This window comes from Lissotriton vulgaris, chromosome 10, assembly GCF_964263255.1.
Source record: "Lissotriton vulgaris chromosome 10, aLisVul1.2, whole genome shotgun sequence".
Lineage (NCBI taxonomy): Eukaryota > Metazoa > Chordata > Amphibia > Caudata > Salamandridae > Lissotriton > Lissotriton vulgaris.
The window spans coordinates 280,129,972-280,145,256 of record NC_141698.1 but is presented as its reverse complement, the minus strand read 5'-3'; the positions used below and the strand labels follow the sequence as shown (position 1 = coordinate 280,145,256).

At 49.0% G+C, this 15,285-nt stretch overlaps 1 protein-coding gene across 1 annotated transcript in view; it reads left to right on the top strand.

The window, feature by feature from the left end:
- SMARCC1 (SWI/SNF related BAF chromatin remodeling complex subunit C1) overlaps nt 1–15,285 on the top strand; it is an 810,451-nt gene that overhangs the window by 338,278 nt on the left and 456,888 nt on the right. The window contains exon 13 of the mRNA XM_086939759.1: nt 8,876–8,935. Coding sequence (XP_086795885.1) covers nt 8,876–8,935 — 60 coding nt within the window. The remainder of the gene's footprint in view (nt 1–8,875; nt 8,936–15,285) is intronic.

Genomic DNA, 15,285 nt, shown 5'->3' with positions numbered 1-15,285 from the left:
AACTATTCATCAATTACGGTTCGTTTAGGACAGGTTTTCCAGCCTCTAAACGTTCCATCTCCAAGTGGATTGCTTCATGCATCAAACTGGCTTATCAGCTAGCATAGAAGCCACTTTGGTCTAGACCAAAAGCGCATTCCACTAGGGGAAAAGCAGCAACTGCTGCATTCCTTAACAATGTATTGATTTCTGAGATCTGTAAAGCAGCTACTTGGAGATCTATACATACATTTACAAAGCATTATTGTCTTGATTCTGACACCAGAGCAGATACCCAAGTAGGTCAGGCCTCCAGCTGATTTAGGTCAGTTCCACAGCTGATTTTTTCTGATTGGTGATTTGGGTCATTCTTTCCCATTTGCCTGCAGGTGGAGGATGGGCTAGCTATTCTAGTCCGTGCTTATGACTATTAATGAGGATACCCTGGAAGAGAAGGTTAAGTTAATTACCTGTAATTCTGGTTCTCTTACAGGGGTATCCTCATCAAAGTCCTAAGAAATTGTCAGGTGCGGGGTTAATGATAAGGCCACTGTGGTTCAATTGGGCCTGATGCACCCTCGCCTGGCTGCTGGAGGTTTCGCCTGAGAATGGACTGCCCGGTTGGGATATCTGCCGGAAGCAGAGACGGGCGAGGAACCTCTGGGAGCGTTGTGGACGGCAGGGGCTGGTGGCTCGGAGAACCCATATCCCTGACTAACGGGGGGACCCACGTCACCGGACTACAGGAGGTGTTGTAAGATGAGGCCAAGACTGGGGGCCAAGTAGTCTGACACCCATGGGGAAGCCCGATGCCGGCAGGGGGGACACCCCCTGAGCTGGAGGATGAAACAGGGGAGCAGAGGAAGCGGGACGTGGTTGCCCCCCCCCCCTCCCCCCCACCCCCCCCCCCCCCCCCCCCCCCCCCACCACACCCCCCACCCCACACAGGGGCTGCTGCAACTGGTGGACCAGATCCTCCGAGCTCTCATGGACACAAAAGAGGCGCTCCAACAAGACATTGCTCAGGTGTCGCTGGGATTGGGACTCCTACTGGCAGATCATGCGAAGCTGGCTGACCGGGTGAAACAAGCTGAGACTACCTTGGAGGTCTTGGAACCGTCTCAGAAAGCATTGGATGTTCAGGTGGGAGAAGTCACTCGCAGACTCCAAGTGCTGGAGAGGAGGGCAGAGGATGCTGAAGGGCGTAATAGACGGAACAACATATGGGTGGAGTACCTTCCGGAAGGAGTGGAAGGGGACAGCATGATAGACTACCTGGAACAGTGGATTACACTTCTGATGTACAACGCCATAGAGCCTCATTTCTGGCGGTCAAGACAGCCTTCCGAGACGATGGCATTCAATACTCCCCGATGTTCCTGGCGCGCTTGCGAGTAACACTGGATGGCAAAACATTCTTCCATAATGACCCTGATGAGGCATGGAGCTGTTTGGAAACCTATCGGGCAGGGACGGGTGGAGCAGGAGGCACTGGAGGGCAGACAACAGAGGCACCGCAGCTGCGCCGTACAAGGCGTACCAGAAGACGGCATCTTGGGACCCAGACGCCTTCCACGACACAGACTGAGAGAGAGAGGCCGGCGGCCCTGCAGGCCGTGACAGAGATCTCACAAGCGAGCGGCACAACGCTGCTGGGAGTGACCGACTCGGAAAAGGGGTGGGCAGGGATAGATTCTGATGGAATGGACGCGGGGAGTGTCACTCTACCACACATTACTCCAGGGACAGCGGACGAGATCGTTGATGCATGAACTTATGCAGTGTCTCAAGTGATTAGTAAGAGGGGTCGATTGGTCCTGTTATTGTAGCCCTTGGTGGGGGGTGATTGGGAGAGACTCAGTGGTTCGGCGGGCTTGGATGGGAGGACATTCGCACTGTGCAGTTGCCCACCCGCCTGGGGGCCCTTCTGAGGGAGAGGAAGATTTTTTTTTTATAGTGGGGTTCGGCGTTTGGATACAGAGAGTCTGCAGACCAGATCTTCTTGGCGCTAGGGCTCCCCCCTTAGTTTCGCTCCTAGAGTGAATCCCTGGTAGCTACCAGAGCGACTGTTAGTGGATAGTTTGGATGGGTACTAGTTGTTTAGAGCCTGTTCTGGGGAGGGGAGGTGGGGAAAACTTGGGGGCTGTTTTTGGGGTAGTTGGAGCCACTGGTGTGCCAATGCAGGGAGTGCAGTTATAGAACAGAGATAATCCGCACTATGGGGACATCAACAGAGTTCAAATGCATTACGTTTAATGAACGGGGGATGCGTGTGATGTTGAGATGCTATAGGGTCCATGCTTATTTAGTGCGTAGAGGGGTGCAGATAACTTTTCCCCAAGAAGCCCATATGGACCGAGTTGAAGGCCAGGCATTGCAGCGCCGGTGGAGGGGGCAGCTTTTTTTATACAACGTATTCCGCTTTTGCTAGGGGTGCACTGGTTTGGGTGAGGGCGGGGGTTCCCTTCTAGCTGACTCAGCAGATCGTGGATCCTGAAGGGAGTTTAGTGGCTGTTATGGGGAGGTTAGATGGGAGGGACGTGACATTATGCAGTGTGTATGCCCCTAATGTGAAACAGAGGGCTTATTTTGATGGTTATCTGGGAAATTGGCGTTATTCCTGACCGGTTCAGTAATCTTAGGGGGTGAATTCAACTCTGTCACAGATACTGAGATGGATAGGTCACATACACCACTACCCCAGGCACCCATACATAATAAGCTCTCGAAACTCCGGAGGGATTGGCAGGTCGAGTGGGGGCTGATAGATACATGGCGAGCGCAACATATAGGGGAGCAGGACTATTCTTATTATTCTGCCCTACATGACTTGCATGTGCGGCTGGATGCAGTGTTGTGTTCCCCAGACGTTTATGCGTTTGTCCGCCATAGTGAGTACCTGGCGAAGACAATATCTGATCATAATCTTCTGCTCTTGGCATTGCGGTGGTCTCTGGGACGGCCTGCAATCCCTACCTGTCGATTACGCCCGGAGGCTTTGGAAGACCCTTTGTTTCGTACAGAGGTGCAGGAGGGTATAGAGCATTATTTCCCCGAGAATGAGGAAACTGCACCGACCCTGGCCCTGGAGTTGGATGCCTTTAAGGTGGTGGTGCAGGGCTTATGTATTGCTAAAACAGCAGGAGTGCGGAGGACGCTTTTGCAGGATATAGAGCGGGAGTAACTGCGGCTGCGTCGAGCAGAGAGAGCACACCCTGAAGACCTGGGAGCACAGGCAGAAGTCTTAGCTGCGAGAGAGGGAGTGGCGACGCAAGTAGAGAGGTTGCGCTGCTTTGACCATAAAGAGTATTTGGTACGGGTACACGCGGAGAGAAATAAGGTGGGCTCCCTTCTGGCATGGCTGGCCAACCCTGCCCCGAGACGTACGCCCATCCTGGCTTTGACCACCCCAGCAGGCGTACCGGAGTATACCCAACAAGGGATTAAGGAATTGTTCTCGGCATTCTATGCGGATCTGTACGAGAGTACGTTTTGGGGTGCATGTAATGGATTGGATGAGTTATTGGCCGACCTACGACTGCCGCGCCTTGAGGGCGACCAGGGAGACACGTCTGGGCAGGAGATCACGGTGGGGGAAATACGTAGTGCATTAAAACATATGGCGCACAAGAAAACCCCGGGAGCAGATAGTCTACCGATTGAATTTTACTTGACATATGTTGAAATCCAGGCCCCCAAACTGCTGGCGGTTTATTCGGAAGCCTGGGATTTTGGGAGATTGCCAGTTTCAACTCGCGAGGCTGTCATTATCTTGATGCTGAAACGGGGTAAGGACTCATTGTCTAGGTCCTCCTATCGTCCATTATCAATGTTAACATCTGATTATAAGATTTTAAGTAGGATTCTTGCAACCGTGCTTCTTCCCTATATAACGCAACTGGTCCATACTGACCAGGCGGGCTTTATCCCGAAGTTCCATACCACGAATAATGTGCGACGCCTTCTACGGATTTTGGGAGAGGACCATAGTGAGACCCCTGCTGCAATGGTTCTCTCAGTTGACATTGAGAAGGCGTTTGGCAGTCTAGAGTGGCCGTATTTGTACCGGGTCCCACACGCATTATGACTTGGGGATACCTTTGTGGGGTGGACAGATCTCCTTTATAGGTCGGCGACGGCGCGTGTGCGGACAGGTGTGCAGATCTCCTCAGGCTGCCAGGTGGGGCATGCAACATTGGTTGTTGTTTGCCTTGGCAATTGAGCCCCTGGCCTCCCAGGCCCGGTTGGGGAGGCATTATCCAGGTTTATACCTCCGTGGGGACATGCAGTTTATCTCCCTCTATGCAGATGATTTGTTGATCTTTCTCGCAAACAGGGATACAGCTTTGGAGGGCGCGCGGCACTTGCTCCATGTGTTTGGGCAGTACTCGGGCTGAGGATGAACTGGGCAAAAACCTGCCTGTGTCCGGTGGCGCCGGCTGTTGTGAATCCTTTGCAGGTAGCGGGCATCCCCTGGGAGCCCCGTTGTTTACCGTACTTAGGCACCAACGTTTATCATACCCACGAGGATTTGCTGGAGGGTAATTTGGGTCGGGCCATTCGCGGACTTAGGGGCAGTGTTGGGTTTTGGAGTATGTTGCCGTTGTTGGTAGCGGGTTGGGTTGCGCTCCTGAAGATGGTGGCACTCGCATGCTTATTGTATTATTTTCGGGCGTTGCCGATCTGGGTGCCTGGGCTCCATCTTCCGTCAGCACCGCTCTATGGCTGTAGGATTTCTCTGGGGGACGGGTAGACGGTGGGTTGCTATGGCTACAATGATACGCCAGAGAGCTGATGTGGGTATGGCAGTGCCGATATTCGACTTGTACTATTTAGCAGCACAATTGCAGTGGCTCACCCAGGCTGTAGCTCTGGACTTCCGGGGCCCGAATGGCCCTGAAGGACTGTGGATCCCACGCTATATCTTGTCCTTTAAAGTACTTCAGCAGAAGATTTGTCTTGAACCGCTCACTGCTGAGGAGAGGACGCTGAGGTTGTGCTGGAATTGGAGCCAGCGCCGGGCTGGATTCACTCGCCCATACGCCCCGGAGATACCGCTGGGTATGTGTACTGCCTTCCCGCATGGCGGGGATTGGACGGCAATGGCTAACTGGGAAGAATTGGGAATACAAGTGCTAGGAGACCTCTGAGAAAAGGAAACCCTGTTGTCATTACAGGCCCTACAACATAAATATGATCTTCTGCGAGGGGATTATTTACTGCATTCAGCACTTGTCTCGGCAATGCAATGCTACTGGGGGATGGGTCTGTCGGAACCACATACCTCAATGGTGTGCCAATGTGTGGTAATGGCAGCGGGAACTGTTAAGGCTATTTCGTGCCTCCCTCTGTCGCCCTCCTCCCTCTGTCGCCCTCCTCCCTCTGTCGCCCTCCTCCCCTCTGTCTCCCTCTGCCCGTCTGTCTCCCTCTGCCCGTCTGTCTCCCTCCGCCCGTCTGTCTCCCTCCGCCCGTCTGTCTCCCTCCGCCCGTCTGTCTCCCTCCGCCCGTCTGTCTCCCTCCGCCCGTCTGTCTCCCTCCGCCCCTCTGTCTCCCTCCGCCCCTCTGTCTCCCTCCGCCCCTCTGTCTCCCTCCGCCCCTCTGTCTCCCTCCGCCCCTCTGTCTCCCTCCGCCCCTCTGTCTCCCTCCGCCCCTCTGTCTCCCTCCGCCCCTCTGTCTCCCTCCGCCCCTCTGTCTCCCTCCGCCCGTCTGTCTCCCTCCGCCCCTCTGTCTCCCTCCTCCCCTCTGTCTCCCTCCTCCCCTCTGTCTCCCTCCTCCCCTCTGTCTCCCTCCTCCCCTCTGTCTCCCTCCGCCCCTCTGTCTCCCTCCGCCCCTCTGTCTCCCTCCGCCCCTCTGTCTCCCTCCGCCCCTCTGTCTCCCTCCGCCCCTCTGTCTCCCTCCGCCCCTCTGTCTCCCTCCGCCCCTCTGTCTCCCTCCGCCCCTCTGTCTCCCTCCGCCCCTCTGTCTCCCTCCGCCCCTCTGTCTCCCTCCGCCCCTCTGTCTCCCTCCGCCCCTCTGTCTCCCTCCTTCAGTATGCACTTTGTATCCTGGGGTCTGCAGGGTGTACACTGCCTCGTGTGCAGTGTACCATTCGATGTGTCCCCTCATTTGAGCATTTGTTGTGTGCTTGGAGCTTTAAAGCATGGGTTGTATTGCACGTACTGCACTGTTCATGGTGCTGTGACATTACTGCGAGGCAGGCTTGTTATGAATCCCAAACTGCGGCATGTGTTTCTAATTCTCTGGACCTTGAATTCTGAATGTGCCTCTGTGTGTCATGTTCTTCGTGTGTTGTCATCTGTACATCTGGCTGCACAGTACGTGTTGGCTGTCCCTTGTTCTCAGTCTGTGCTGTGTGCAATGCGATTATATTTTGAGATTCGTATACAGCTTTTGATGTGCAGTGCTTATGCACCATGTGTATAACGTAATGAGCACTGCGTACTGGTCAGGATATGCTGACCACTTTCCATTATGCTATCCCTACCTTGCGCAGGGTATTTAATGCGCTGCATTCAAAGGCGTGTATTATGTGGTATGTATTATTAACGTATATTATGTGACATGTAGGCTATCCTATGTGTAAAGCACCTTTCATAGCACTATGTACTCAAAGCTGTATATAATGCACTTTGCATTTTACCAAGAGGAGCCTGTGCATTCAGCACAGTACAGTGTGTAAATATCTTGTGCTGGCCATTGTTCACTGAATATGTACCCTGTGCTATCATTGCATGTTGTGTACTTTGCATACAAATGGATTTTCTCTATTTGCCACATAATCGAATATGCTGCATAATTTGCAGGTTTCAACATAAATTGAACATTGACAACGTCTATAGGCCTGGCCTTGGCGAATTGACTATTTTTATTTAAAAACGTATCTGGTATGTTGCCCAGAAACTCTGCTCTATGGGGTCGGGTGATTCCCTTATCCTTCTGTCTCCCTCCCTGCAGTCTTCTGTCACCTTACCCTGAGCATGTGTCCGCCCTGGCTGAGACAGCTTCCAGGCACACACAGACGCACCCGAGTACTTCACAGGTCTTTAAAGGGCCATTTAATGTTAATGAGGCTTTGTTCTATTTTACCTCTTCTTAGGGCCCCTGCAGCTCCGCTGTGAGTATTGCTGAAATCGCCCTGGAATCGCCTAACGCCATAGAGCAGAGTTTCTCGGTAACCGGCGGTGTTTGCTGACACAAAAAAAAAGCTAAAAAACACCGGTGCGATGTCAGCAAGGTCTGCGGGCCGCCAAGGAAGGCTTGACGGGCCGCTGGCGGCCCGCGGGCCGTACTATGAGTACCCGTGCTCTGGAACCATTGCGCACGTTGCAGAGGAAGTGGGAAGTGGACCTTGGTAGGGAAATTCCTGAAAAAAAACATGGGCTCAGTTGGTTAGAAGAGCACGAGGCATGCTAGATTTCAATTGGTGCATTTCTATGTCCTGCATAGGGCGTACTTGACACCAACTAAGCTTAATCAATATTTCAGTGCGGCGGCCGCTCATTACCCGAGATGTGGTTTGAAGGGGGCCGACTTCTAGCATATGATATGGGGATGTACAAGCTTGGGAACGTATTGGGAGGAAGTGCTTGAACTGCTGTGTAGTATAACTGACCGTACAGTAGAATTAGACCTGGGTGCTTGTTTTCTGCACTGATTCCCGCATACCGCTAAAACGAAAGTGACAGGTACATTTATCGAGGGGGCCAGGTATGGGTAGATGGCGGGCGGAATTACTCAAGTGTGCGCAGAGTGAAGGTACACTTAGGCTACAACAGGCCCTATGTACTAAAAATGAAAAGGCACAGGAGGCAGCAAGGGCGTAGGAGGCCTTAGTTGCAATATTGCAGGCTCTAGAAACAGGTTCGGTCTTGGAGGACAGGAGGGATCCAACTGGCAATTTGCCACAAGGAAAATGAACCAGGGTCTGATCAGTGGAACGAGTGGTGATCTCTAATGAAAATCTAGTCCTGTACTGCATTAGTGTTGTTCATTATTGTTATTGTATTGGATTCAGATGCACCTTAATTGTTTATAGTCTATGCTTTTAAGGCACGTCAGTGGTGTGGGCGGGGGGTGGTTGAGGGCGTGGGACACTGAGAGAAGCGACTTGAGATGTATATCATGCTGTCATTTACCTATTTGATATTACATTGCTGCTCTTTGTCGTTGGTTGTTTGAAAATCAATAAAAACATTTTTAATAATTAATCAAAGTCATAAGCAACCCATCCGCCTCCCCAGGCAAATGAGAATGTTGTGTTGTTAAGCTGTATCTTTGTGCCCTGACCTTCGGGTCTCCGCAAAGAACAATGCAAAGGTATTTATTTTATTATTGCATTGTTTAGCCTCCTATATGAGGGCTGTATTGATATGCGAAAAAGGATAAAATGTACATATATAGAGATGTGTGTATACATATATATATATCATTTCATCAGTGAGCAAGGACGTAAGTCCGAAACGCGTCTGATGACTGGCGCCACCTTCACCATTTGATTGGCAATAAATCTTTTTGCAAAGAAGTCTGGTTTGCGGTGATCATTCAAGGAGTCTGTGAACGTGTGTGCTGGCTGACGGTTGCCGCCGGCAACGGGTTGGATTTTATAAATATATATATATATATATATATATATATATATATATATATATATATATATATATTTCATATATATATATATTTCATATATAATTTTTATTATTTCTGTGGTCCCCTCGTATGGGGAGGAATATTCAGTGCTTATGACTTTGATGAGGATACCCCTAAAAGAGAACCAGGATTACAGGTAACTTTTATCCCAATAATAAGCAGCAACTCATATTTAAGAATAATTTTTTCCTAATATGTGTTCGGTAAGCAAGGAAATTCTAAATCATTTGGTCACTTGTTTTCTTTGCAGAGTAAAGCAGCCAGTGCTGGGAGGGAGTGGATGGAGCAGGAAACTTTGCTTTTGCTTGAGGTAAGACAGTCAGACAAAAGCATTGATTTTGAGCAAATGCCCATTCATCTATACATGTGTAACAGTTGAAAATTGCATTTAATATTTGTTAAATTGCATAGGGTATTGTCGTTTCTGCAAAGTTCAGGCATTTACCCAACTAAAAATTAATATTAAATGAGTTGGAAACCCCACTTTCTCTAGTACCAGCAAAGAAAAGGTGAGAAAATGTTTATATAACACGAGAATGAGGAGGGGATCTTGCCTCTTCATGTCTTTTGGGGGCTGAGTTTTTCCCCTGTTGCTCTAGACAGCTGCAAATCTTCTATGGTCCTTTTGTAGTGCTGTGCTTTGTACTGCTGATTATTTTCACTGTCTGCTGAGATGGTGCAAGGTGTTGGTTTCTGGAGGAAGCTGGCTTTTTATGTAGTGTGCCAATGTAAGGGCACACCATGCCAAATGCCCAGACGACCTGTATCGGTTTACAGGGGCTTACTTTAATAATCCCAAGTGCTCTATTTGTGGTAGTGTGGTCGAGCAGCCTAGTCTCATCAGAGGGAAGTGTTAAGCACACACAGAGTGAATAAATGTTACATGCTCAGAAATCAGTTTATAAAAATTACCCAGATTTTTATATATGCATGTACACCAAGATCATCAGAATCGGGTAAGTACTTACTGAGTTATCGATTTTACTAGAAAACAGTAAAATACACGAATATCATTTTTTGAGGTATGAGCCTCAAACGTTATGTTATCCTATGGGAGGAAATACATACTGCAAAGATATACTTGTAATTGAAGTTTGGGGTTGTCCTTTGGAACTTAAGGTGCTAGGGGGCCAAGAGCCAAAGAACCTCCAGCAGTTTGTTTACCGGCTCTGGCGTGTCTGGTGCAGAGGTGCTGGACTGGTTGATAGCCTTGAGCGCTACACAGGTTAAGTCAGTGGGCACCTAAAACAAAATGCTGCAAGGGGGGCCTTGGAGACAAGTCTGGCAGAACCCAAAGGGGTGCGGCTCGTAAAGGTCTTTTGTGCTTTGGGGCGCAGGTTGTTCGTGAACCCAGGCTTTGGGGCTCTGGTGCAGAGGTGTTTTGCCGGCTGGCCATTTGCTTTGGAGGCTCGAACAGGTCTCTTATTTGACCAGTAGAGGGAAGAAAACCAACAGCAGGGCCACTCTTTGTGTGAACCTCATCGGTCCTGAAGTCCCTTGTCATGCAGCTCGGATTTGATGGTGGTGGTATCTGGGCTGGGCACTCAACAAGCCTTGGTTTCTGCAAGTGCTCTGGTGAATGCAGTGTTGCTGGCCACTCCGCTGAATCCATCACGCAACTGCAGTTCCCACATCCCACTAGCCCAAGGAGGTGGGGCCAGGGCTCAGCCACCTCCCTTTGCCGACGCACGCTATAATGTGACTCAAGCGCTCCTGCGGCATGGGACGTGCCGGGGCAAAGTCCTGGCTAAGGTCAGACCCATCTTGCACGGGGAGGAGACAGGACAAGCCCGACCCCCTTTGATTTTTTGCATTGGGTATTTGACTAGCTATGGTAAGAGATTCAGCCTCAATACTGTTTTATAGCACCTCGGCTCAAACTTGTGACAGTGGATTCCATATGCGGAGTACCCGAGGAGAGAGGAGACAGTCCAAACCACTCGGAGTCGTCCAGAAGGTGCAGCAGCATAATGACCACCCTTGTCGGGGGTCTTTTTTGACTGTTTGAGCCTCTTTTCTGGTACTAAAGTGGCATTGGCGGCCTGTCCTCATGGAGTCGCCCAACCCCCCTTCCTCCCCCTATTGTGAGCTTGGGTCAACTGTTGCAGAGTAGTAAGCTTTGTGTTGTGACTTTGGTTAATTTGCTCAGTGCTTATGCCCAACACGGCGGTCATTAAGGCCCATTATGGGGGAAGGTAAAGCAACAGAGACCTCGCAGGAAAAAGGGGGTACAATCATAAAAGCCTGCTGGGATCCCTCATTCTGATTGACCAGTAGACAATCTGACTCTAAAGAATATACACAATTTAATAGAAAAAGTAAAAAAAACTCTTGGGAGGAGGTGATTCCCGTGATTCATAGCCGAGAACAGCCCACAAGAAAGTACGGGCTATTTTTTTTAAATAAAAGGTAATGAAATTCAGGTGTTGTTGGTTCAATCAAATCCTGACAATTGCTTCGCCCAAATAAAGGGACAGTACTCCAGAGAACGAATTAACTACGGCTTTGCCTGAACCGGTATCTACTATTCATGTACCTGTACTACTGTCTACATTGAGAACATGTGTAAATAGATTTTTACCCTTTGAAATCTGTATCCCGGTTTCTGGCTCTTTAGAAGGTCCCCCATGTTCAGCTGAGGTTCCTCCCCCTCCCACTCTACATTAACTTCTCGTGGATGCAGATACAGCATTTAAAATGCAGGAGGGAAATAGTGTTCTGTTTGTGACCCACACTGTACAAATTCTTCAGGCAGAGGTGGCTGACCTTAGGTCTAAACTAGCCTCACTAACAATGGAAATTGGAGAACTTAGACCGTTTGTTGCTACTAATTCTGCCCACGGGCGCTTTGTCCTACTTGCACCCCACTAATAGATCAGAAAAAATAGTGAGAAAAATCAAAGCTATGAAACATACTGCACCAACCCTACTTCTCTTCCCTATAAAGTTTCACCTCCAACTGGGCCTTTGTGGCCGCCCTCTAGCAAACAATCTCAATTATCAGTCCCCACCTATAAATATGGGGGATGGTAGGATACACCATGACCCTGGCTCAATAAGGGGCCAAGACGGGCCTAAGCCCAAACCAGAGATTGAGATAATATACTATCCTAGCTCGCATAGGACCGCTCCTGATCCACAAGACCATATTATCATTGCCTGTGATATCGGATAGAGATATCTAGCCCCAGATTCCTTAACTTAGAATATCCCCAGGCGTCCAACTGGATCCGGAGAATCTTCAGCAGTACCTCTGCGTGCCCGTGGACGGTGTTGCATGGCTCCGTCCTGACGTCGTCCACAGATAGGACGTCAGTGGAGCCATATAAGTTCCTCCTGGCGCGCTGACTTCATTCCCCTTCTTTTCCGCGTCCCAACTCGGATCCAGGAAAATCGGTTCCCATGGCCTGTTTTTGTTTTCCGGCCTTATTGACGCCTTTTAGTGTCCGGGAACAGTGTGCGATGCCTAAGGGCTTTAAGTCCTGTGAGACCTATACGTGGCAAGTGTCAGCGATGGATCAACACAAGATCTGCATGTGGTGCTTGGGAGAGCACCATGATTCCGAGGAGTGCGACACCTGTGGGCAGCTGAAGCCGAGATCCCTGCGGGAACGTTGGATGAAGTTGTTGTCCGTCCGGATGTCCTGTTCGAAGTCCTCGCGTCACCAGTCTCCATCTTAAGCTGGGGCTTCTGTTCGGGACAGGTCACGGAGTCGTTCCCGCGGACATCGCTTGCCTGACACAGGTAAGCATAGGAAGAAGTCAAGGAGGTCTTCGACCATAAACTTGACGCCGTGACCTGCTGCTCCCGGTCTTCAAAGGACACGGTCCCCCCAGGAGTCTACCCCGCCTACCCACCAATTTCTGGGGTTGGGTTGACTAGGTCCCAGATGGTAGCCTATTCTTGGGCATTACAGGCTGTGAGAAAGTGGCTCTATATATACTAGACCAGAATAAGGTACAGTGTGTATAGGGTCCACAAACCCCAGAGGTATAACAGAGGTTAAAGTCAGGACTGACCTTACTCTCAAAAGTGGTAGCTTGGTTGAGCAGTAAGGCAGTACCAGTGGACAGTGTAAAGCATTTGTTGTACACACTGTCAGCAAAAGGTTTCACACACTCAAGGACTGAACTCCAGGCCAAATGTTTTTATATTAACAGATATACTTGTTTTATTTTTAGAACCAACAGGTATAAAAATATACTTTTCTTGATGTGAGTACTCTCATGTAATTACTTTGCAAAGAGGCAATAAACTTTGTGAACACAATAGATACAGGGGTTGCAGTAGACAACACAATTCTAGACACACTATAGCATTGAGCTCAATGGGTTTTCATCATATATTTTCAATTTGCATAAGGACCTTACTTCTCTGAAATCTAAGTGTAAGTAAGGTGTGAGGTCGAGCTCCTACACCAGATCCTGGGCAATATTATCCTCACTAATAGTTGGGGGTGGTTGAGACATTCTAACCTGATAGTTCTAACTCTCTACCCTGACTATAATGACTTTTGTTTTTCTAAAATCCTAATGGGACTTAAACAAGGTCCTATCAGTCTTTTAGTATTTTGGAAAAATCAATTTCAGAATTCTAAAGGCAATTTATGAGTTCTGTCCTGTGTCCTGTGATCAGATGGTAACCAAGTAGTCCAACAAATGCAAGTTTGTATCCCACCGCTGCCACCAATGTGAGAAAGTGGCTCTATATATACTGGACCAGAATAAGGTAGTGTGTTTAGGGTCTACAACCCCCAGAGGTATAACAGAGGTTAAAGTCAGGACTGACCTTACTCTCAAAAGTGGTAGCTTGGTCGAGCAGTACCAGAGGACAGTGTAAAGCATTTGTTGTACACACTCAGTCAGCAAAAGGTTTCACACACTCAAGGACTGAACTCCAGGCCAATTGTTTTTGTATCAACAGATATAGTTGTTTTATTTTTTAGAACCAGGTATAAAAATTTACTTTCTCGATATGAGTACTCTCATGTAATTACTTTGCAAAGAGGCAATAAACTTTGTGAAAACAATAGATATAGGGGTTGCAGTAGGCAACACAATTCTAGACACACTATAGCATTGAACTCAATGGGTTTTCATCATATATGTACAGTTGATTACTTTGTAGATTACTTTGGTAGTTCCAGGACTGGATCCTAGGTTCAGTCCTGGGGTCTAAGCTGAAACCAATTTAGTAAAATTGTTATAGTTGTGGTAGTGATTTTTCAGGAACATAAAGCTGTTTTAGAAGTTCACACTTAAAAACTTTTCAATAAAAAAACGGCAATGTTATCCAATGGGAGAAAATTCAGGTTGCAGGTAAAGTATTATGTTACTTTTGTAATCCAGTACTGGGCTCCTGGGTCCAGCACTGGGGTCTCAACTTAAAACAGTTGAGCAATTGCGTTTCAGTATTTCGTATGATTTTTACAGTATTTCAAGTTTTCAAAAGTAGACACTTAGAAGAAATTTCATAGAAAAGCAGACCATGGATTCCTATGGAGAAAATACAGATTACTAGTAAACCCGGTAAGGATTACTTTTGCGGTTCAGTACTGGGCTACAAGGTGCAGTACTGGCTTCTCCCCTGATCACAGGTGAGCACTTCGGAATTCGGGTGATTTAATATGAATATTTTTAGTTTCCAAAACTTCACACTTAGAAAATTTTCGAGTCAAAGTTTTTTTAGTTAAACCAGTCAATGTTACCCAATGGCAGGTAAGTGCGTTATCGGTTTACAGGTGAGTACTTGGCTGGTGAGTTAGGGTTCTGGGCATAGACTCGGGGGTCCCCCAGGGTCAGGTAAGTACAGTTGGTTCACCCCCGGCGGCACAGGGGCGTCCGGGTGCAGAGGTAGTTAGGCCCAATGTTATCCAATGAGGGAAAGTAGGCCTCCGTTTGGTGGCTGCTGGCTGCTGGCTAGCAGGCCACGTGGATGTGGGAGCTGGGCTCCTGGTCACTTGCTCAGGGCAAATGGGGAAGTAGGATAGGGTACAGGTTGCACTGCCAGGGGTGCTGGGTGCAGGGTGCTTTTGAGCCGTCTGGCGCTCAATGTTATTCAATGAGGAACTTGAAAAGGGAACAAAGGTTGCAGACTCTGGGACGAAGGATGTTCTGGAGCGACCAACACTTCGAGGGGTAAGTTGGGATCTTGGAGGATAGGTAGGCACCCAGGAGTTGGGCACAGGGGGTCGTGGGGCGCCGGGTACAGGGTAGTCTTTTGAGGGCGGTAAATCTTACCCCCAGCTGGTCACGGTCGGAGGGGTCTTCTGTCCTGAGGCTGCAGGCTTCGGAGGGGTCGTCGAAGAGGGTCTTTGGGCACTGGATTTCGGCTCCCAGTCACCAGGGGGACGTCCTTGTGGTCCTGGATCACTCTGGCTCGACGGGTGCAGAGTGGGTTGGTCCGGAGCTTCCTGGCTGGCGCCAGGAGGTGTTCGCGTTCAACAACAAGTGGGGAGGGTCTAAGGGCAGGTTTACCGACCAGCCAGATATAAGCCCCTAACACAATATATCACAACAAATAATATCTGGGGGTCAAAAAAAGAGAAAGGAGAGTTTGACAGTAAGAACCACTATACCAAATGCACACAGAACAGTATCAGTGAGAAATAATAGTTAGTAAATGGTCAAGTCGAGACTCAAGAGTACAAGGAGAAAAAT